The 23170-nt window shown below is 41.4% G+C and overlaps 1 protein-coding gene across 2 annotated transcripts in view; it reads left to right on the top strand.

Annotated features, from left to right (window-relative positions):
• Window positions 1-22230, top strand: part of ankrd50 (ankyrin repeat domain 50) — a 32012-nt gene extending 9782 nt beyond the window's left edge. For both annotated transcript variants that reach the window (XM_026330099.1, XM_026330100.1), the window contains 3 exons: window positions 3717-3949; window positions 17343-20881; window positions 21182-22230. In XM_026330099.1, coding sequence (XP_026185884.1) covers window positions 3717-3949; window positions 17343-20878 — 3769 coding nt within the window. In that variant the 3' untranslated portion in view covers window positions 20879-20881; window positions 21182-22230. The remainder of the gene's footprint in view (window positions 1-3716; window positions 3950-17342; window positions 20882-21181) is intronic.
• Window positions 22231-23170: the final 940 nt, after the last annotated feature.

Consider the following 23170-nt stretch of genomic DNA (forward strand, 5'->3'; position numbering starts at 1 on the left):
TCTCAGCACAATAATGTAAACATGTCTGTCTGCAGCTTACATAACAGCAGTCTGTTCCCGTGAAACCTCTCTGCATCAAACCACTGATTTGGAAAAAAAACAAGCTTCATTCAGGGCCTCGCCATTTTTCACAAAATGTAACAAGGCCTTAGATTTGGTTGTATGTCCACTCAGATAAAATTGGAGTGAGATGATAACAGATTGAGGAGGAAATATGGAGGCATATGGTCGATGTAACGGGAAGAATACAGTTAAGCTGTCTGAGCCTGGCTGTTGAGAACATTTGCTCTCAGCACCAGTGACTCTTACTGTCCTCATCAGTGTGATTACTTTGAACAAGATGATTGGAGTCGCATTATGAATAATGTAAGAATCGCATAACAGAGTGTGAGAGGAGAGAATCTGCAAGATAGTTGTCTCTTTCACTTTGGACGAGCCGGAGCACGAGTCAACTGTTGTTCAGCTCTGTGGCATTAAGCTGTCCTGACTGTGCAAAGATGCTGAGCAGGGCTCATCCAAATGGACTCCAGGAGATGGGGGTTCTTCTTGCCGGGTCTTATAAAACTATGTCAGAGTCGCTCTGTGCTGTGTCTGAGAGCTGAAGTCAAGTGTTGGTGTTTGCTTCCATTCACCGAGCAGTGTCGAGGCCACACATGCACTGTATATCTCACACTGAATGTTGAGCATTGCTTTCCAGTGTTTATGTGTGTGGATGTGTGGTGGTGTTTCAGTATGGGGCATGGATTTCAGGCTCTGTGCCCATTCTATAAAATGAGCTGTGTAAATTTGTATGGCGTTGGCTTGGTGCCCAGTGCTGCCCCGTCAGCTCAGACATCTTCACTAAACATTGCACTGAAATCTTCACTTTGGTGGGAAGGGCGGGTGCTGCTGTTGTCGAACACAACACGACAGATGGTGAGTGCATTAGATGCATTCCCACCCATGTTTTTTTCCCTTCTCAGTCTTAAATAGCAATTGGCATCAACTTGGGCATATGTTGCAAACTTGAGCAAGAACCAAAATAGTTGGTACAAAAGTCCAGGACCACCATGTGTGTGGCTGAAGCACTTTAAATTTTCTGGCTCAGGTATGTAGCAGGTTTTTCTGGCAAACAAAATCAGCTTTTCCTGAGCTTAGTTTCTCTCCATCTCCCGTATCCACATGCACTTTTCTTTGTCTGCGGTCCTTGTCTTTTGACTCTTTGACAGCCCAAAAGTAGCTGAATTGTGAGAGAAGAATGGCTCTTTGTTTTGCCTACTTGCTGTCACTGTGGATTTGATTGTCTCAGTAGGCAACATGGCCTCAGACACAACCATTCACACACAGTCACACACAGTCACCCCTGTGGATGGACATTCCTTTTGGCAAAGCTCCCAGATGGCTCTGCAGGCTCTCTGTGGACTGCAGCCCTCAGAAGGAGTGTTTGACTGTGTTTCTAAAAGGCTCAGTAACATCATGACGGAGTGGGAAGGTCGAAGAACCTTAACACTGATTTAGTTTTTCCCTGTTCCTCCTGAGAGTTTGAGACTGCCTGGAAAAAAGTTTGGTATACAAGCTGGAGTTTGTAGAGCTTTGCAAAAACTGTCCAGGGTCAACTTGATGGGTAACTGCATTTTGAAGGATTCCACATAGTCCAGAAACAACCAGTCGATTAATAGAGCTACTAAAATTCTCGCCGTATTTCTCATCACAAAGTTGGACAAAATAATCAATTTGAGGAAGTTGCCCTGGGCTATTGGAGCTTGTGCTGGAATAATTTCAGTTTTCATATTGCAATCAAGTAAATAGAAGAATATAACTGACAGCTGATTACTGACACTTATCTTCGGTTTCAGTTAATTATATCCTAGAATGATACCAAATGGCATACCTATTGGTGTAGTATGAAAGGTAATGGTCATGCTATTCTATGGTGTGACACTTACAAATTAGACCTGCAAAATGCATGTAATTATAAAGTTTAAATCATCAGCACAAACTTTTTTTCTTTCCTATGAGTATCACTCATCGCTGCACTGAGGTCAAGTGTATTTAATTTAGTCGAACAGTTGCACTTCTCTTCGGTCTGACCTCCTCTGTGTTCCAGCAAACACACAGACCTTCTACTTTCATCTGCTTAGAGATAATGAACCTGGGGTGTAATTTAAGTGGTAGATGCTTGAAGAAGGAATAGGGGCTTTGGTGCCACAGGGTTAGTGACAGGCTGCTGAGCGTCCAGAGGAAGTCTCATTAAAACAGTATTTTAGTGTTTTATGACAACGCTTACAAGTAATGTCAGTTCCATTAAGGCAGAGTGGTCGTTAAAAAGACTGTTCCATCATCCGGAAGGTGACCGACTTTTATCCGTGCAACAGCCACCCATGTAAAGCGTCAGACGCCTTGAAGCTGTCTCTACTCTTGCATCAACTTTTTATGTCAATTAATTGATTTGTCCAACACCTTTTAAATATTTAATTAACCTAGACCAAGATTAAAATGTCACTTACATGAATCCTCAGTTTCTTTATCACAGCCATTTGAGCTGAAAGTAAGTTTATGAGTCTTGGGGAATGATAACGTCCTAAACAGTTGTCTTATAGCTGGCCCCACACTATCGGTGGCAGTTACAGTGGAACAGCAGAAACATTTTATGTTTATGTGTTCTGTTCGGTATTAGCACCAGGCAAAGTGGAGTCATGTTTGGCTTAAAGTTTTGGAGTTGCTAAAAGATTAACGTAGCATTTAAACTGGATGACACAGGGCTGACGGATATTTAGACATCAAGAGTTCTGTTGGGGTTTGACTTTTCTTAGAATCATGCATGGTTAGTTATCATGATAGCTGCAGAACACATTTTCTCCACATCTTTGATATTATCTCAGGGTTGAACATTTTGCTCTGAGGCAATGTTTTGCTGAAAAAAAAAAAAAAAAAATCTGACTGGATTATAAATAAATGACTGTCTGCTCCGGATGTTTCTGTGAGCTCAAATTATCTGCACTGCGCCTGTTAATGGTTGCAGTTTCAATTAGATGGAGACGTAGTTGAACGCCTACACTCTCTTCCAATTGAGCCTGATTAACTGAGATTGGTATGCCTCAAGAAAATCACTCTCTTGTTCACGGTGACTGTGTGTCGCCGTGGTGGCAGTGCTGCATCACACCACATCAACGGATGTGTCCTGGAGTAAACCCTGTGTCAATCACAGGAGTCAGGATACGGTCCTGACTGACGGAGCCTCTGTTATTGTTAGCCTGTCAGATATTAAGGAGAATGGAATTTCTTGGTTGATTTTAGTAAAAGTTCATCAGGTCCACTAATCTCAAAGTGCCAAAATGATAAAACTAAGTGGTGGGCTAAACTTAAATTAGCCACATTAGCCTATTGTCAATTGTATAGTCAATTGACTAAGTGTTAGGATAGTTAGCTGTACAGGCTAACTAGCAGTCTGAAGGCTGGACTGCTGTTTGGTTAATGGAGACTAGCTGGTTTATTGTAAAACATATTGGAAAGGTTGGTTGACACACAAAAAAAAACAGTTGCCTTTTACAGCCCCACATGGAAGAAAAGACTCACTCACCATTATATTTAAAATGTTTCACCTGACAACACTATACTCTGTCTTTGAACAAGATTTGCCTCTGAAAAATGTTTCTAAGCTCAAATCTGTCCTGTCAGCGAGATAAAAACATAACATTTCTCCCTTTTCCCCCCATTTCTAATCTTTCTTTCCTCAGGTGCGTCCTCCTGCCCCTCCTGAGTGTAAAGCCTCCTCAGCAGTCTCTCTTCCTGCTAGTGGACTCAGTTGATGAAGGCTGCCAGCTGGGCGAAGGGGAGCAGAGGTCGTCCTCTGGCTCCCCCAGGACCATCGCTGAGCTCCTGGCCAGCCACCACGAGTTTCTGCCTCCATGGCTGCTGCTCATCTGCTCAGCCCGGCGGCAGAATAAGGCCATCACCAAACTCTTCACAGGTAAACGTCATGGCTTTTTCCTTAATCCTTACACTGCTGGTCAGTTAAGGTCGTATAAGTCAACAGGAGTTTCCTAATATAGTTTACAGAGCTATCTACTGTTCACTACATCAGTGTCAAATAATTGTGATGCCTTAACCACAGCTGAGCTGATATAAGGAGACGGTTTGATATATGAGATAATACTTGCACTTGTCATCACTGCTCCATGCTCGTCTCTGTTCTTTTTCATTCTGAGTGTCATATATTTCAGCTGAAAATGTGGTTATAAACAAAGCTTGCAGCTTTCCTGTCATAGCTGCTCAAATAGCACAGATGCTTTCTAACATCACGACATGCCCAAAGAGATTTTTGTCACTGCTGCAGGCCCCTGTAAGAGGTGCAGCTCTTCCCTGATGTCCTGTGACACTGAACTATACCAGCTGACATTATCTCCTCGTCTGGCCGGCAGCCCACTCTGTGGTGATGAGCTGGCATAGCATTAACCAAGAACCTGAGTGTGTAGGAGGAAGTTTCCTCCACAGGCTCTATCTGCTCTGTGTACCCCCTCTACCTTTCTAAAAGCGCTGAATGTGGGAGCTACTCGTGCTTTCGGCTTGCCTCTTACACATTATGTAACATCCCAGTTGACTCTGCAGTCGTTTCTGTGCTACTCCCCACTTACAAGATGTATGAAGTGAGGTTTAAGACTTAATGAGCAGTGTTTTTTTCAAAGATTATTCACTGCATAAATGTGCTAAGAACATGGAGCGTGATATTAGTGAAGGATAATGTGCCAAAATAATTGCGCTTGATATTAACTATGGACTGCAATGTGTCATTCTGCACGAATAGAAGAGCTAAATATCTGTGTCAGCTGGACTGAACGAGGGATTAAAAAACTTGGACACTGAAAATAACGTTTTAACATATTTTCACTATTTTGAGACATTTTATTGACAAAACAAGAGAAACTTGGCGTTTTATTCGATAACTGTTAGTTGCGTGGCTCACATTGTAATGTGTTTATACCTCAGAGTTTAGGTTTAGGTTGTAAATGGCTTCAGAGTTTGCGATTATGTGTAACTTTAAGTGTAGGTGTCAGACTGGTTTAAGTGCAGTGTAGATGAGTGCAGATCTGATCAGTTTTGACAGCGTTGGCAAGATAGTGGAGCTTTAGGACACCAGAACTAACACAGTCCTTTGTGGGCATTCTGTGTCTAATTCAACAACTGTGATGCAAGCTGCCCACTCTGTCATCACAGAGACTTGCCCACCCACACTTTCCTCAAACATCAAAAGGTTCTATGTAGGTGTCCAAGGTAGATTCTGGATGGGTATGAGAGTGCAGCATCCTCACAGCAACTTCCAAACATTTTGAGCCCACAGACAGCACAGATGGAGAAGTTTTCTATTTGATTTCCTTTCAGCAGCAATTAGCATCAAATCTGATTTTCTGGTTTATTTGTGTGTGTTTGCGTGTGTGTGTGTGTGTGTGTGTGGGGGGGGGGGGGGGGGGGGGGGTCAACTGCCTGGCCAAAACTATAGATTTAAATCATCAGATTTTATGGTTTTATCTCTGCCACAGATGTAAATGCTGATGGGAAAATTCTATCTGTGGCAGAATCTCATGGCATTATGAGACAGACTGTTTGTCCATTCTCCTCTCATGTTTATAACTGATGATCTATGTCCTTTTTGCTTTTGATATGGTTTGAAGAGAATTTTATCTGGGAGCAATCAGATAAACAGCAGCCTTTCAGTCTTTTTCTTTTGGACTATTCTCATCTCTTTTCCTTTTTACTGCCTCTTTGATGAAGGCCAGTTTTTTGTGAAGCCCTTATTCCAGTAGCCCAGCAATTGGTTTTCAAAATTGAGTCTCCTTTTGAACAAAGGGCCAAACTCACACATGATGTCCCTATTTGAGAAAAGGGAAGGACATATGTGATGCTGTTTTTTTTTTGCTTTTTTTTAAACTGGCACATGCAGTCCTAGATTTAAAATTCTGTGTTTTTGCCTTGCACCGGTTGGATCCTGCTGAGTTTGTGCATTGACATGCTCCTGCAGTAGCCTGAGCCTTTTTTCTTTACTGATGCTTTTAGCAGCGTTTTTGTTTTGTCTAGATTCAGTCTCCTGCTTGTAGTTCAACACTGGAAATCCTGCTACAAGACTGGCTTTTTTCCCCTCACACACAGATGGATGTAGACAGGCAGAAAGGCACACTGCATTAGACTGTATTGTGGATCCTCCTTATTCATGCATAAGTAGAGCTAAAATAGACCAAAGGCCTTGAGTGTATCAAAATGAGGCCCCTAAAAATACCTTCCATATTGTTTACAAGTGAAAAATGTCAGTGACCTGCCAAATGACTCCACTTTCATGCTCTGTGAAAAGCCAAGTCCTATTTTATTTGAGCAGCGTATTTTGTCTGGGTTTTATGTGGGTTTCCCTGTATACTCTGGTCTGCAGTGATGGGAATTTTGTGGTTCTGTGAATATAGTGTCAATAAAGTTTGAGGAATGACCTTTAACTTTAAGTTCATTTTGCAGAATAACTGGTGGACCAAAAGTCTGTGCCAAATTTTTTTTATTTTATTTTGTGATTTAGGAAATAACTCAAGATCGTTTGAAGAGAGAAACTTGAGTTTCTGTTGTCTTTGATTTGTGCTTAATTCTCTTGAGTCTGATGCATACTGTAAGCATCAGTTGGAGTTATTTTTTTATTTTTTTTAAGAGATGACTTTTGCCCCAGGAGTAAAAGTCTGAATTCCTCTTCCCTTGCTCAACTGCTATTCCTTGTGTGTGTCTCAGAGTGGAATGTGCTTTGGGAAGTTTTCAGCACCTCTGAGACTGAGCAGGAAGAAGGAAACATTCTCACTTCTGCAGCAGAATGCCTCGCTCACATCCGCTTGGCTAATGCATCACAAACAAAGCCTGTTCTGTTTGTGAGGAGGAGTACAATGATTATCCGTCTGGCTGACACACATTATACTCAGTTTGGTTAAGCCTCTGTCATCATGCATCATCTTGGAAATGGTTTAAAATCTAGTTTTGAGATGGAGATAAATTCAAGATTGTACCCAAAACATCTGTGGCTTGATTTTATTTCCCTGAGCCTGGTGCTGCTATTTACTTATTTTTATTAGTTTTTATTTTTTATAAATTAACAAGCTTTATGAGATCAAGCAGAGTTCAGTCTTCGGTTATTGTTTTAGCCAAGATTTATTGAAAGTTCTTTGTGTGGACATTAGTCTCATAGGCCATAATTCTCATTCTGTTTGTATGGCTTCATCTCTGCTGACTTATCCACAGAGGAAAGAAATTTCCTGTGCCCCTGCTGTCCGTAAGGAGGTGTTTGCGAGCCAGCTGCTTCCTTGACAGGCAGGTGGCTGCTTAAAGACTAGAGCGCTGTATAAACCATTGCAAATAGTTGTAAACAATTTCTTCAGTAATCATTGGTGAAACTGCTCTCTGCCTTGCGGCGTTCCCCAAGTCTCCCTTTTTGGCACCTCGTTATTCATTATTTTTCCACAGACACCATATTTATGATCATTGTTATGCAGAGCTGGTCTACGACGAGAAAACCTTGGAAATGAAAATTAAATTAATTGGCTCCAGTTTTCAAGATACAGCTTCAGGTCAAAAGTGCATCAAAATAATTCAAAATGAATAGGGGGGTGTGTGATTTTGCATCCATACATTCATTGTTCTACCATAATTTGTCCAGAAGTTACGAGGCGTCATGATCATCAGACATCCCTCTCCCTTGTAATATACTCACCTGTGTATAGATAATTATAAATCTGTATCGTGAAATATCTTGAAAACTTCACCCAGTCACCACCTTTGTTACCCATTTTCTACTTCATCGAATCGAAATATGTAAGAATTAGCACATTTTAGATCGGAGGTCGATAATTTACCAAAATTTGTAGACCACCTACATCAGCTAATGTCTTGTGTGTCAGCAGTCAAGTGGTGGATGTCCCAGAACTTTGTGTAGCTAAATAAAGATAAATTTGAAATCATTTTTGTTTGGCCAATCAAAGTCCATATTCTCTCCACAGAACTTGGCTTGGCTATAAGTCACAGCCAGCAAGCAGAAACATGGCATATTTTTGGACAATGAGCAGTCATTTGACTAACAAGTCACAAGTGTTAATCCTATTCTTCCTCTTTTGCACTGACCTTAAGAAGGTCCTACATGCTAACACATTTAGACCAAAAACAATCACACAACTGCAGTTTGTACAGTCCACAGCTAATTACTGGTTACCTGTAGCTTAAAATTTTACGACTAACGCCAAAAACCCTTCATGGCTTGGCTCTGAGCTATATTGCTGCGGCGCTACGAACAAGAATACTTTATAGCCTGGTGTTAAAAATACTTTCTTATCTGCAACACACTAATTCAGTTTAGCTTAATAATTGTGTATTATTTCTATCATTATTATTATTAATCTTTCTAGTGACAGCAGATCTATGGAGAGAAGCTTGCTTTTCCCTGTGCTTATCTCCTCTGTGTTGCGTTACTGTAATGCCTTGATTTCGGTATTGGAGTGGAAACACTTAGGCAGCAATTTTGGTAGGGAGCTGGGCAGAATCTGTGCCAATTTAACACGGCCTCCAGCAGAAGGGAGCACAAGGGAAGGGGGAAAGAGACGGCGGAGTGGAGGTGGGAGACAGGGCGGTTGGATATTTAAAACTCTCAGCTTATACCTTAGTCTCTCATCATTTTCCTACTTATACAAGGCTGATACAGGTGATGATTTCTTAACATCAGACATAAATTGCAGTGTGCTGACTAAGGAGGGCCTCCTGTACCGTACAAATTAGACCCATGTAATATATTATAACACTGACATTAAATTCTGGTAGATTTTAAAGACTTCTCCTTAGTTTTTTGTCTTAAAAAATGACTTTGCTTATGGTCTCATTAGCATAAGTCTTTTTCTAATCATAATTCACGAGTAGCATTTCATCGGTTTATCTTATGTCTTAAAATGCCTTAAAACATCCGATCAGAACAGGTTCATAAAAACAGCACATGCAGTTAGCTAAATAACTGTCAAATGAAAAAAGGTTTGACAAGATTATTTATCTACTTAAAAATCCTTTTAGTTGGATCCCAATAGAGCCAGCTATCAGAATGCAGCCCCATAAAGAGGTAAAACGCAATTTTTAAGATCTGAGATAATCAGTGAGCAGAGGATTTCTACTCAAATCTCTCCTCCCAAGTGGAAGCATCTCATGACTAATCTGTGAATACAGGAGGAGTTCAACGACAATGACACAGCCAGTTTAAAGGAAACACAACACAAAACCTTGTGCAAACTGTACTTAGGATTTTGAGAGAAAAGCCAACATGAGCGAGGGATGAGGAAGGATGGAGAAGGCATGGATTTGTCAACTACAGTGCCAGAACTTATAATAATATAGTATCAGTGTTCTACTGGAGCCATGAAAGATAATAGCTCCCTTTAAACAACCACATTCCTGCTCTACAGTGTTACAGCAACTTCAATTAGATTGATTTCCACTATCATACAATACATTATTCTTTCATTCTTTTTCCAATTCTTCAGTTCTAGTTAGTGAGAAGGGACACTTGGCAGGAGTTCAGGAGGTCTACCAACCAAAAACGTGGAAGATAGCCACACAAACCACACATCAAAGCCCCTCTTAGTTATGAATCACGGCTGTAATTAAGATGGTTAGATTTCTAGCTCAGTCTGAGGAATGTTACAGGAGCGTGTGGCCACTTTATGAACACACTCATCCTGTGAGGCATTTTGATGGGGGGTTTACTCATTTCCTTCCTTAAGTGACACATTTGCTCATGGGTTCTTTACCCTAAAGTAATCTACAGGTCTGCTTGCACACTCCACAGTAGATAAATAAAGTCAGTAAAAATTCCACTGCTATTGTATAGCAAAAGCTACACCTTCAGGAAATTCTGCGACTCTGGTCTGGGTCTGGGTTTCTCTTTCCTATATTTTCGTCTCTTTGGAGGGAAGGTAGCCCACCCTAGCAAGGGATCTAAACCACACCTTCCACCTCTGCTCTGCCCATGAATGCTGCTTTCTATACCCAACCCACCGAGAGAGAGCTGATTTACCACCAATGATTTACCACAAATGAAAAGAGCAGTTTAAAGTGTGTGTCCTCCACCTTTCTGAGCAGCCCTTTGTCCTGAGGCCCACAGTTGAAACTGACACAGGGCAAGGCTATGCCCCTGGAAAATGGTCAACAAAACTCTTAACGTCTCCCTGGATGTGTGTTTTATGTGTATGCTTTCTGGTCAAACACCAGACCTCAGTGGAGGGACTGCGAGATCTTCTGGCCGACTGACAATACAAACACAGTCGTAAAGCAGCTAGGACGGTTTATTTCTTCTGGGCTGTGGAACTCTCCCTGAAGACAGACAAAGATGGCTCTGCCTGATGACGCCCCAGTAAATGACACTTTGCAGCATCATTATCGACTGTTTGATGCAGAATCATACATGTAGCAAGTGAATCTGGAACTTAAATATAAAACTCTACATTTTAGGAGAGATTAGATAAGTATTTAAAGAGGGAGGATCTCCAAGGCAGGAAATTAGAAAGCCTCTATTTAATAGTTTAAAACCATTCACCCCATTTTGGCAATGCTGTGTCCGTCACCAAAGAGCCCAAACTGTGCAGCACAAAAACCAAAGAGCACATTCGGTAAATGTTTCCTAAAACCAAAACATAATAAAAACCCTGTCTGTCCTCGCTTCTTAAGAGTTTTCACTATTGATTATCTCTGTGCCTCGATGCCTGGGTAACGAGAGCAAGGGTGACATATTTAATTACCCTGCCTCCCCTTTCTTGAAATTGGCTTACACAGACAAGCTGATTTATGTCCATATTCATGTATGGGTTGTCGTCTGTGGGGCTGCATGTTGAGCGTCACTTTGGATGAGTTGAAGACCATAATCCTTGCTGAATACTGTAATTTACCACCATGCAGTCTGACAGCCAGGCAAATTACAGGTCTGCCATGTCTGTATCTACAACACCTTGGGTGCTGCACTGCAGTAACATGATTTTGAAGATGGTGGATGAACCATCTGGCCTCTTTCCTCCCGAGGGTGATGCCCTCTGGTATGTGGCATGCCCCTGCCAAATTTTTTACAGAGCTGATTTTTTTTTTTTTCCAAGGCTCTAGTGCAGAGCACTGCATTTAAATGTTTCTCTAATTGAAGGGTGTTTGATTAAAACCTAATATAACTTCAGATTAAATAAATGCTGTGAAATTCCTGGAATGTTGCTGGCTGATTTTGCTGCAGGGGGAAAAGGCCTCTTAGGTAAAGATGGTGGGGGTTTCATACCACGCTGCCTCTTGACCTGCATGCCAAGGATGACTTTGCAAGTACCTGATTCCACAGCAAGCTGCCACAGCTTTCTTAGTGCTTCAACTGTTGTCTGGATGTTTCCCTGAGATATCCTTCCAAAATGGTTCCAGACCTTGCTAACACTGCACCATAGCATATAATGGCTCGGTTGAATTGATGGCTAATAAAGACATGAATGACATGCTAGCTTGACGTACAGCTTTTTTTTTTTTTTGAAGCAGGTGAATGGAAACATGTGGCAGTAGGGTTAAATTAGGTCACCCAGAGGTCAGTCAGTGCAATGGTGAGCAAAAACATGGACAGAAATTGAGGAAATTCTATCCCATGTAGGACGAGGAAACACCAGCACTACTAAAATATGCTTTGTAAGAAAGAAATGAGTTATTTTAGGATGATCAAGCAGGGATTTTTTTTTTTTTTTAAATGACGCAGTTGGTTTGGAATCGATTTATGATATGCTCTTCAGCACAGAAAATCTATAAAGTCAGTTTCAGTTCAGTTGGTACACTTAGCTAAAACAATGAGAAGATGATGACGGGATAAGAGAAACTTCAAGTAGATGCAGTCTAATACAAGTGTCTGGCAATAAATCCTCCTTCATTACGGTGATCATTTTCAGTTTTGTTTTTTCATTTTATTTTGTCTACCCAATCATCACTTCATTGGTGTCAGTGAAGCTGGACTAAACAAAACCACTACAGCCTGAAAAATGACTAGTGACTCAACACCCCCCTGACACAACATAAACTGTAAAGGTTTGAGCTAGATGTACCAAAAACAAAAAGGTTTATATAGCATGAAGAGTGGGATCATTGGCTGTATAAGCCATATTTTTCCCTTTATTACAGAAATTGAAGCTCATACATTTATGCGCTGTTGGTCCTGTGTATTCCTGGCTTTGTTTTCGGTTCTCTATTGGAATGTTTTCACTTGGATGAGATCCCCAGTTGTCTGTGCAGCTGCAAGATGTTGTGTGATATATAGTGACAAGTCATTAATAGCAGATATCCATTATGAGATACAGTGAGTGAGGACATACACATGTGACCAGGTGCACAGCCCTGTAACTCTTGCCATCACTTTAATGAGCTTCTGTCATTCAAAGACATATTACAGTCAAATTTTCCTGTGGTTGTTAAAAGTTTTAATTTTGACTCTGCTCTGTATAGTCGATCACATATTTGGTCATTTGTATTTGTGAAAGTGGTTTGATAGCTTTCATCAGCATGCACCTGTGTTAAAACTGTGCCTTGCTGTATTTTAAATGTGTTCCTGTTTGCCCCACCCCCCACCTCATCAGCCCTGTTCGGTTGCACCACAACAGGTTTGACTGGAACCCTTTCTCATCCAGTTTGAAATTCAGCAAGAGGCATGTTTGGGCAGGAGTGTTTTCATGTGCTTTGCCTTTAAGCATTGCATAAATTAATTGTTAAAGTGTAATAATTTCAGTGTCTCACCTGGTGCTTCTTTAGTGTGGCAGTAAATATACAGTGCAGATAAAATGCAGTCGCTAATCTGAAATTATTTTCTCTCGGAACAGTTATCTTTGCTGTTTAATTAGGGTCTTATTAGAGTCGAAGCCTTTTAGTACTTGGCTTTGTCTCTTCTCACGCTGAATAAGCCACATTTATCCACAACAAAATAAAAAGTGTTATCATTACTCATTTGTTAGACTAGAAATTAGAGTGTGTGTATATAATCAAACAAGGACCTGAACAGTATTTTTCAAAGCTTAAATGGTAGCATACTTTTCAAAGGACTGTTGTTTGCCGACGGTTGGAGCTGACTCTCGTCCACATACTTGTGTTTAGGAGGTTGGCGCTCTCATGTTTTTTGGAACTGGGAACGCTGCAGCTGTTGAACAGACGTTTGTCGAGTGTGGGTTTACTGGAGAGCCCGAGGAGAGGGCAGCGAGGCTTGGGTTTCTGTTTTCTTTATGGATCCGATGACTTAAAATGGTGTCTTGAAAAGAACGTGCCAGAATTGAGATACTGCCATTCTGAAATCCTGGTTGATGAGCTCGGACTTCACGTTTCTCAACACACGTACACAGGCACGCTGCCTCATTTGTCATCTGAAAAATGAATCTAGAAGGCAAACAGTCCTTCTTTTGTACGTGAGGATCTGTCTCTTGTGGCTGGTATCCAGTTCTGTAATGAGCAGCAGCTGGCTCAGAGGCCTCGGGAGCTGCATCCCTCACCCTGATGAATGTGTCATTTGTTGCTTGTTTAGGAGTCACTTTTGTTCAGACTTTGAACAATCCCCTCACACATGCATAACTAGCCTGAACACACAATTCTCAGCTACACTTTGTGTAGCCCACATTTAATGGTGCAAAATATAGGTCATCATGACTGTGGGGTTTTGGAAAGAAAGAAAACGGTTCTTGGAAGGCATTTGTCCATTTATAGTTTTTGCATTCTTGTGTAGTACCTAATAGTACTTCTTACACCACAGTCATCAAGTACAGGTTGTATGGTGTTCCCCCATTGCTTGTTAGAGTGTTTTATCTGCAGGAGCAGAGCAGGAATAATACCATGACTTTCAAGCTTTGTGAAGTGATGTCCTCACATGACTGAAGTGGAAATTGTAGGTCATGTTCCACCATGTGCAGTGAGTGAAGGAAAAAGTCTTTGTTGGCTTGTTTTAAATGGAGGCTCTTGGTTGTTGTGTCCTTTTATGTCTCACTCATAGAAATTGATTTTGAAAAAACTTGCTTTCCCCAGACAAATGTTTTTTTCTTCAGGGTGGGTGCAGTTAATGTGACTCTCCTCCTCCCTCCTTCAGCTTTCCTGCTCAGTGTATCTTCATAATTGGCATGTCAGTGACCGTGGAATGTAGGAGAAACTGTTTATCATAAACTACAGTACAGAGGCATTTTTCTTTTGTTCCCCTGAGAAAATATTCATGATAGAGAACTGTCACTGGCTGGGTGAAAAAAAAAAGCTCAAGTCTTTTTTGGGCCCTTGTTTTTCCCCTTTAATGGCCTCTTTCCCCTTCTGAGCTAGTGGTTTCCTGTCCCAGCTGGACCAAACCCAAACTGTCCAAACAAGGACTGTGTCCAGAAGAAGTGACATCAGAGCATCAGAAAGTCACATATGTAGGCAGGCATCAGATGTCTGTCCTTAGATATAAAATTATATTTAAAAAAAACAAGATGCAATGTGCTTGTGCTGACTGAGGCACTTAGGAACATGCATTACCTGAAAAGCAGAGTTCAAAACAGCAATGAGCTGGACCTTCACGCTAAACAAAAGACCATTGACCATCAAGTAAATATAAGGCTGAGGAAAATAAGGAGAGGAAGAGTGAAAATCATCTGCTGTGTAGTGTAGTAGTGTCTGAAATTTGATCTTCAGTGCTGTTTGAGCCAGAATAGTGGTGAGTAAACAGAGGACAGGAATGCACATTAGGATCATGTGGTGCATTCAAGTGACTTGTGTAATTTTTTTATATAAATGTGAACGTAATCTCCAAACTGATGATAAGCCATTAACAGTGAGTTATCAGGTTATAGGTTAAATATACAGTCTTTAGTGGTCTTGAGTCCTGCAAAGTAAAAGTACTTATGTGTTTTAATATACCAATAGCTATTTTACATCAACCATTAATCTGGCTTTCGTAATGTCAGTGAATCCACTTGGGCTGGAGGGGGAGTTGGAAAATGTACACAGTGGCTGAAAACAATGACAGTCTGAAAGTCTGTTAGGATAATTGAGTTGCTGTAATTATCAGGCAATATCAGTGATGGAGAGTTGGAATTTATAGCTTTATTAATTTAAAGCATTTGCACAGCTGCCTTTTGTTCAACATTAAATCATACCTGTCGACATGAGTGGCCTATTCAGAAAAAGAGAAATATGATTGTGTTTATAAATCAGGCCATTATTGTTATTACATTTATTTCCAGTCGTTCTAGTTCTTGTAGAACCAAATGTCTCTGTCCATATGATCCCTATTACAATAAAGTCACTAATACTGACAATGTACCTCCAAGTTCTCTGGGGTTAGTAACTCTGTCGTAAAATACTTTATGGTAGCTAATTAAATGAAGTCCAACCGAGACTGTGAATTATTGTAATTATTACAAAACTGTTTTCTTTTATTCTCTTTTCCTGACATGAATCAGAGGATACAATTATATATAGCTGTTAGTGGGGGCACGATTCCTTTCATTTCATCTGCCCTATCACAGTTTGGCTGTAACTTCGGCCTCAAGGACTAAGAAAAAGGAGACTATTGTCAGGTGCTGTTGGTGGGAGCGTGTTTATCTTAAACAAACAGATGATAAAGAAAACCCATTGCTGCTTTTGTTTACCAAACTGTCAGTACCTGCTTGGGAACTCTCGTTAAACTCATCACGGTTGTTATCTGGCTTCCGGGTGTGGTTACCACTGGTCCTGTGTGGAATAAGATTTCACAGCCTTTTCTGCCTACACAATAGCAGCTGGATGAGCAGAGCGCTGCCTCGGGCTCAGTGACAGCCTGATTCATGTTGAAGTTGCTGTGTAGTATAATCGAACCAATCACTTTTCACTGGTAAGTGAAAGAGTGAGAGCGAATCGTATTGATTATTTTAAACAAAATGTTTTAGAGTACTTTCCTGTCAGTGCGCAAAATGTTCAGTCAATCATGAGACCTTAATTAAAGTCTTAATTGCCTTAATTTGAAAAAGGTTAATGTTAATGAGTCAGTGTTCAGCCTGGCATATAAACGCATCTTTTCAGGGAACAAAATGCAACAGCTTTTCCTACAGGAGGAGACATAGTAATCATGTCAAATACAATATGTCAGTACAAACCAAGAGCCTGGTGACATCTCTTTCCTGTTCCACTAACCTTGAAAACCATGGGAACTGTAAATAAAAGAATGCAGAGATGCTCTCCCTGCCTTTGGGCTGCAGGCTACACAAACCATGAGCAGACTGTTTAAACATGGAGGAAATTTCACTTTATGCCTTTTAGCCAAAGCCATTATCCAGCCATTTTCCACATTCTCATTTGAGATCATTCAGTAAGAGTCACTGTGATCATTTCTTTTTTTCCACCAGAAATGATTTCTAAAGGTCTGTGCTGTGGGCATGTAGCACAATAATACGTGAGGCACTGGAGAGATGTTTTACAGGCCATTGATGTGCTAGGGGCATGGAAATGATGTCTCCCTTGCTCTCCCCCATTTTGATCCTTGTACATCTTCAGCCCCTACCACAGATTAGCTCCTGCTGATTAAGTGATAATAACCTCTACAGTGTGGTTGAGTTGAATGACCAATTAAGTGGGCTGGAATTGTTGTTTTTTTTTTTTTAATTCATGGTATCAGGGATTTTTTAGACATAGATTCCCCTTGTATCTGTTAAGACTGCTCTGTATGTATTTTAACACGATTTATTCATTATTCCAATCATATTTATACTGAAATTATAGCTTTTATCCTCAGACAGGCACACTTTAAAACAGTGGTCTCCAACCCTGGTCCTCGAGAGTTTGTTTGTTTTCCAGATATCCCTGTCCTACCCACTGCTGATCACCTGGTTCAGGTGTGTTCAGCCAATCAGAAACTGGAAGGACAGGGATACTTGGAAAACCTGCAGGACAGTAGCTCTCGAGGACCAGGGTTGAAGACCACTGCTTTAAAGTATTACAGCTGAAAATTGCTTCTGCCTTAGACATAATATAATGCTCTAATTGCGATAATTTTGTTTTTGTTAGTACCTTAGGAGCTTAACTGATAGCAAACTCCTGTTTAAGATGTCTGCTTCCAGCAGCCAGAGGGTGTTATGCTCTATCATGTGTTCCTCTGAAAGGTTTTTCTATAAGAACATGACTATACCTAGGAAATTAATGGTTGTCTTAAACTAATTAAGTACAGGATCAGTGGATAAATACTGGATATGTTCTCAATGTCAAACCTAAAAGTAACTGTACTATAATTGTCTATAGTTTCATATATTTCATAGCTTCATATACACTGATTATGTTATTTTGTAATGCATTTCTCTGCCATCAGATTCTAAGGTCTCTTTCTTTTCTTTCAGGATTCCGCAAAATCAGTCTTGATGATCTGCGCAAGGCATACATCGTCAAGGACGTTCAACAGTACATACTCCATCGGCTGGACCAGGAGGAGGCCCTGAGGCAGCACCTGACCAAGGAGACAGCTGAGATGCTCAACCAACTCCACATAAAAAGTAGTGGCTGCTTCCTATACCTAGAGCGTGTGCTGGATGGCGTGGTGGAGAACTTTATCATGTTACGTGAGATCCGTGACATCCCTGGCACTCTCAATGGCCTTTACCTGTGGCTGTGCCAGAGACTATTTGTCAGAAAACAATTTGCCAAAGTCCAACCCATTCTTAATGTAATTCTTGCAACTTGCAGGCCACTCACAGTCAAGGAACTGTACCATGCAGTCTGGACCAAAAACATGACACTGACTATGGAAGAGTTTCAGAAAAAAATGGACATTCTCTCCAAATTGTTGATCGATGGGCTTGGGAGTACTAAAATCCTTTTCCACTACAGTTTTGCAGAGTGGCTACTAGATGTTAAGCATTGCACCCAGAAGTACTTGTGCAATGCAGCAGAGGGACATAGGATGTTGGCAATGAGTTACACTTGTCGGGCAAAGCAGCTGAAACCACTTGAAGTGCAAGAATTTGCACTACACCTTGTCAATTCCAATCTGCAGATTGAGCCATTTAATCTGGCTCTTTGGATGGTTTGGAATGGAACTCCTGCTAAAGACTCTCTGACCACCTCGATACCAAGAGAACAGGAGGTTCTGCAACTTCTGGTCAAAGCTGGAGCTCATGTTAACAATGAGGACGATCATGCTTCATGTATTGTTCAACAGGCCTTGGAAAGAGAGGACTCAATACGGACATTACTTGACAATGGGGCATCAGTGAACCAGTGTGATTCCAGTGGGAGAACTCTGCTGGCCAATGCTGCATACAGTGGAAACCTTGATGTGGTCAACTTGCTCATTTCTAGAGGGGCAAATATGGAGCTAGAAGACAACCATGGACAAACAGCACTTACTCTTGCTGCAAGGCAGGGCCATACCAAAGTGGTCAACTGCCTGATTGGCTGTGAGGCCAACATAAACCACACGGATCATGATGGATGGACAGCCCTGCGCTCAGCAGCTTGGGGTGGACATTCAGAGGTTGTATCAGCTCTGCTCTATGCTGGTGCCAAAGTGGACTGTGCTGATGGTGATGGTAGAACCGCTTTGAGAGCTGCAGCATGGGGGGGTCATGAAGACATAGTGTTGAACCTTCTTCAGCATGGGGCTGAGGTCAACAAAGCAGACAATGAAGGAAGAACAGCACTCATTGCTGCAGCGTACATGGGGCACAGAGAGATCGTTGAGCACCTCTTGGACCACGGGGCTGAAGTTAATCATGAAGATGTTGATGGGAGGACTGCTCTCTCAGTTGCTGCTCTCTGTGTCCCTGCCAGTAAAGGCCATGCTTCTGTTGTGAGCCTGCTGATAGACAGGGGAGCAGAGGTTGACCACTGTGACAAAGACTGCATGACTCCTCTCCTTGTGGCTGGCTATGAAGGACATGTTGATGTAGTTGACCTGCTTTTAGAAGGTGGAGCCGATGTGGATCACACAGACAACAATGGCCGCACCCCTCTACTTGCTGCTGCATCAATGGGCCATGCCTCCGTTGTCAACACATTACTTTTCTGGGGGGCTGCTGTTGATAGCATTGACAGTGAGGGAAGAACTGTGTTGAGCATTGCATCTGCACAGGGCAATGTGGAAGTGGTCAGAACTCTGCTGGACAGAGGTCTGGATGAGAATCACAGAGATGATGCAGGCTGGACCCCGCTACACATGGCTTCATTTGAGGGCCACCGTCAAGTGTGTGATGCCCTTATTGAGCAGGGTGCTCGTTGTACAGAGGTAGATAATGATGGTAGAATACCGCTGATATTAGCTGCACAAGAGGGACATTATGACTGTGTGCAAATTCTTCTGGAAAACAAGTCATGCATTGACCAGAGGGGATATGATGGGAGGAATGCTCTCAGGGTGGCAGCACTGGAAGGCCACAGGGATATTGTTGAACTGCTGCTGAGCCACGGTGCTGATATAGATTACAAAGATGCAGATGGACGCCCAACACTCTACATATTGGCTCTTGAAAATCAGCTAGCCATGACAGAGTATTTCCTTGAAAATGGAGCAAATGTGGAAGCTTGTGACACTGAGGGCAGAACAGCCCTACACGTGTCCTGCTGGCAAGGGCATATTGAAATGGTGAGACTGTTGATAAACTATCATGCTGATGTAAATGCCTGTGACAATGAGAAGCGGTCTGCCCTCCAATCTGCTGCATGGCAAGGCCATACAAAAGTTGTGCAGTTTTTGATAGAGAACGGCACACGTGTGGATCACACATGCAACCAGGGAGCAACAGCACTAGGCATAGCTGCACAGGAGGGTCATATCGATGTTGTGCAAATACTTCTTGAAAACGGTGCTGACCCTAACCATGCTGACCAGTTTGGACGCACGGCAATGAGAGTGGCAGCAAAAGGTGGCCATTCAATGATCATAAAACTTCTGGAAAAATACGGGGCCACAATTTTAAATGGCTGTAATCCCTCCCCAGTACACACCATGGAAGAAAAAACCCCATTGTCTGTGAGTGGTAAAATGCAGTCCCTCACGATTAAATCAAGTAGTTCTGGCAGCACCGGCGCAGGAGATATGCAGTCATCTGGACGTGGTCTACCCAATGGACCTGTCCATGCTTTCAGTTCGCCATCAGAATCTCCTGATTCCACTGTAGATAGACAGAAATCCTCCTTGTCAAATAATTCCCTGAAGAGTTCAAAGAACTCCTCCTTGAGAACCACATCATCTACAGCCACAGCACAGACTGTACCAATTGATAGTTTTCATGGGCTGACATTCACAGAACAAATCCAACAGCACTCACTGCCTCGCAGTAGAAGCAGACAGTCTATTGTGTCTCCTTCCTCCACAACTAAGTCCATTGGTCAGCAACCATCATCTCCATCCAATGACTTTGATTGGTCCCAGTTAAAACCTGGTGTCAAGTCGACAAAGGGAAGTAAGACTGGAAATGGGACGTCAAATGGTAAAGGTGGAGATAAGAAAAAAATCAAGAACAGCGGATCAGTCCAAGGTCAGGTTCTGGAGTATGAGATGACACAGTTTGACAAGAGAATCGCCCTCAACAAATCAGTAGCACACATTGCAGTGAAGGACCCTCATTGCAAGATCATGATTGGTGGTTCAGTTCAACAGGAAAGGGGTCAAGGCCAAGATCAATTCTTTATCCAGCAGCAGAGCTGTTCTGAGAAGAAGAGGAATGGCATAATGACAAACCCCAACTATCATCTACAGGGTAATCAGGTTTTCCTGGGTAGGGTATCAGTTCCTCGGACTGTGCAAAACAGAGGCCACCAGGATGTTCTGGAGAACTATCCAATAGGGGAAACCGAGCTAAGCCTTAAACAAGCCCTGAAACTGCAGATTGAAGGATCAGACCCCGGGTTTAATTACAAAAAGGAGACTCCATTATAGCTGGTAAGAGATACTTTTCAAAATAATCATCCACTATGTGCTTTTGTTGAAAGACATCACGCATTTGTGTTAAAGTTAAAATTAAGGTCACGGTTGTAGCACATGGGAATACTTTTGCTCGTGTTTTCATTTACAGTGGCTAATACGGAGGCTAATAATGGATTTTTAGTTGTTGCTAAATTACACTCAACAGAACCATCAGTTTTTGGATTTAATCAGACTTGCACAGAGAATGCTTCAGTCTGGATAAGCAGACTTTTGCCTCCCAGAAACATTAACCCAGATATTCCTGTATTGTTTCAGATGTCTAGAATGCCATTCATCATGCAGACATTGGAAGGAATGTGCCAAAGCAACTGTTTTTTGTTTTTTTGTCAGCGGGAGACCTCAAAATAATACCTAGGGAAGCTTGTTGATTGCTGCCTGAGGCTCATGTGAACTGATACTTCAATGTGCCTACATCTGTTACAGCCTTCTTCACTTACTCATGCAACCTATCATTTTTATTTAATGTAATGCTATTTAATAAACAGTGTATGCACTTTGAAAGAGTAAAATGACAGACATGCATATGTTCTATTTACTTTGTAGCCCATCCATGTTTTATCAAAGTAATTGTTTGAGAGAAACATACCAATGCTTTTGTATTATTTTATGTTTGTTCTGTCTACTTTTTCACACTGACAGCAATGTACCGCTGAGCACATTGTCACAATCCAGAGGACATAACATAACATTGATACTCTGCCTTTCTAGAGACCCCAGATAATCCTTGTTAACCCCGATCAGTGTGCTAAACCTATGTTGTGCGTAATGTTAATAGCTATGGCAATTAACTTTACAAGTATAGTACAAGCATATTTATTTTTTGGGAAAAAAGCCACTTTTGCTGCATTTTGTGTTCCATTACGATCTATCATGGTGCTGTGTTCAAGAGTTGCCTGCAGTTATTTTGGATTCCTAATTTTGTTGGCTCTGTGCTTTGGTGTATTATTACAAATATCTAAGAAAGAGGGAGGTTCATTTAAAATGTAAAAAAAAAAATTTATTTTGTCCCTATGGGATTTTCAGTTGTTGGTGTGTTATGTTTTGTGTGTGCATAAAAAATATTTAAATAACCCATTGTATACCGTCAGCAAAATTTTGGTGCTAAACGCAGTGATTTCAAGTGAAAACAGTAACTTTAAAAAAGCATTTGTCTGCTGAGTTACATGTATAACCTATTGCAATGCAAGAAACAAAATCCAAGCTTTGTTTCCTTTATGTCATGTGGTTCATTTTCAGTAATTCTTGCTGGATTTTTCAGGGGCATGACACATAACAGCTCAAAAAAAAAAAAAAAAAAGGTTCAGCCATTAAAGACAACTTGTAGCTGTGAGTGATAATGTTTGAAAACCAGAGTTGTAAAGCCAAAGTTGAAACAACATACTCTGTCCCACCTCCTCCCTGTGAGAAGCAGAATAGTGGTTCAACAGGACTAAACCCAGCGGGACATGGAGGGGAGGAGGTGCTTGACTGATGCTGAGGGAACTGAGACATCTGTTTCTCATGAACTGTGTGGAGCTGCGTTAGCGTTTACAGGCTGTGTCATTTTTTGCAGGCTTTTCATAATGTTAACAGTGAGCTATTTTTCGCCAACAACTAGGATGTGGGGGACAGGGGGTAGTAGAAATCTATCGCATGCACAAACACTTATAAGCCCTAGTGAAAGCTCAGCTCTTCAGTACTGCAGTAGCTCAAAGGTATGCCATGAAGGGTCAATAGAAGTATTCAAGGCAGGACTGGTTCTAGAAACAGTGTTGGAAAACAAACTGTATAGTCTTATTAAGCAGTTATCTTGTCTTGACTGTGTTTTGTCTTTCATCTTTGATTTGAGTGTCAGTGAATGGATTGTAAATAGCTTACCATGTACATTCAACTTTCATTTAAAAGTAATTCCTGTATTATATGAAGTGGAATTTTCTGATGTATATTAAAATGCTTAATAAACATATTTGCTTTAATGCTGAAAATGAATTTTGCAAATCTATTAACATATAAAGAGGGTTTAATACAAACAGAATAACATAAAACTGAGGAGTGCGGTGATGTACTGTTGTTGCAGTCCAGTGCTTTCTCATTATGAAGCCATGAAGACATTCGATATGTCTGGTGTCTAAAGTTATACTGACTGTGATTTTTCACTTCTGGTCTCTTCATAGTCAAAGCGGTAAATCCGCCTACATTCAAGGTTGACTGATTGATGTGTCGGGGACAGAAAAGCTTGTGTTAGCACTGATACTCCATTAACTC

Source organism: Mastacembelus armatus, chromosome 10 (assembly GCF_900324485.2).
Source record: "Mastacembelus armatus chromosome 10, fMasArm1.2, whole genome shotgun sequence".
NCBI lineage: Eukaryota > Metazoa > Chordata > Actinopteri > Synbranchiformes > Mastacembelidae > Mastacembelus > Mastacembelus armatus.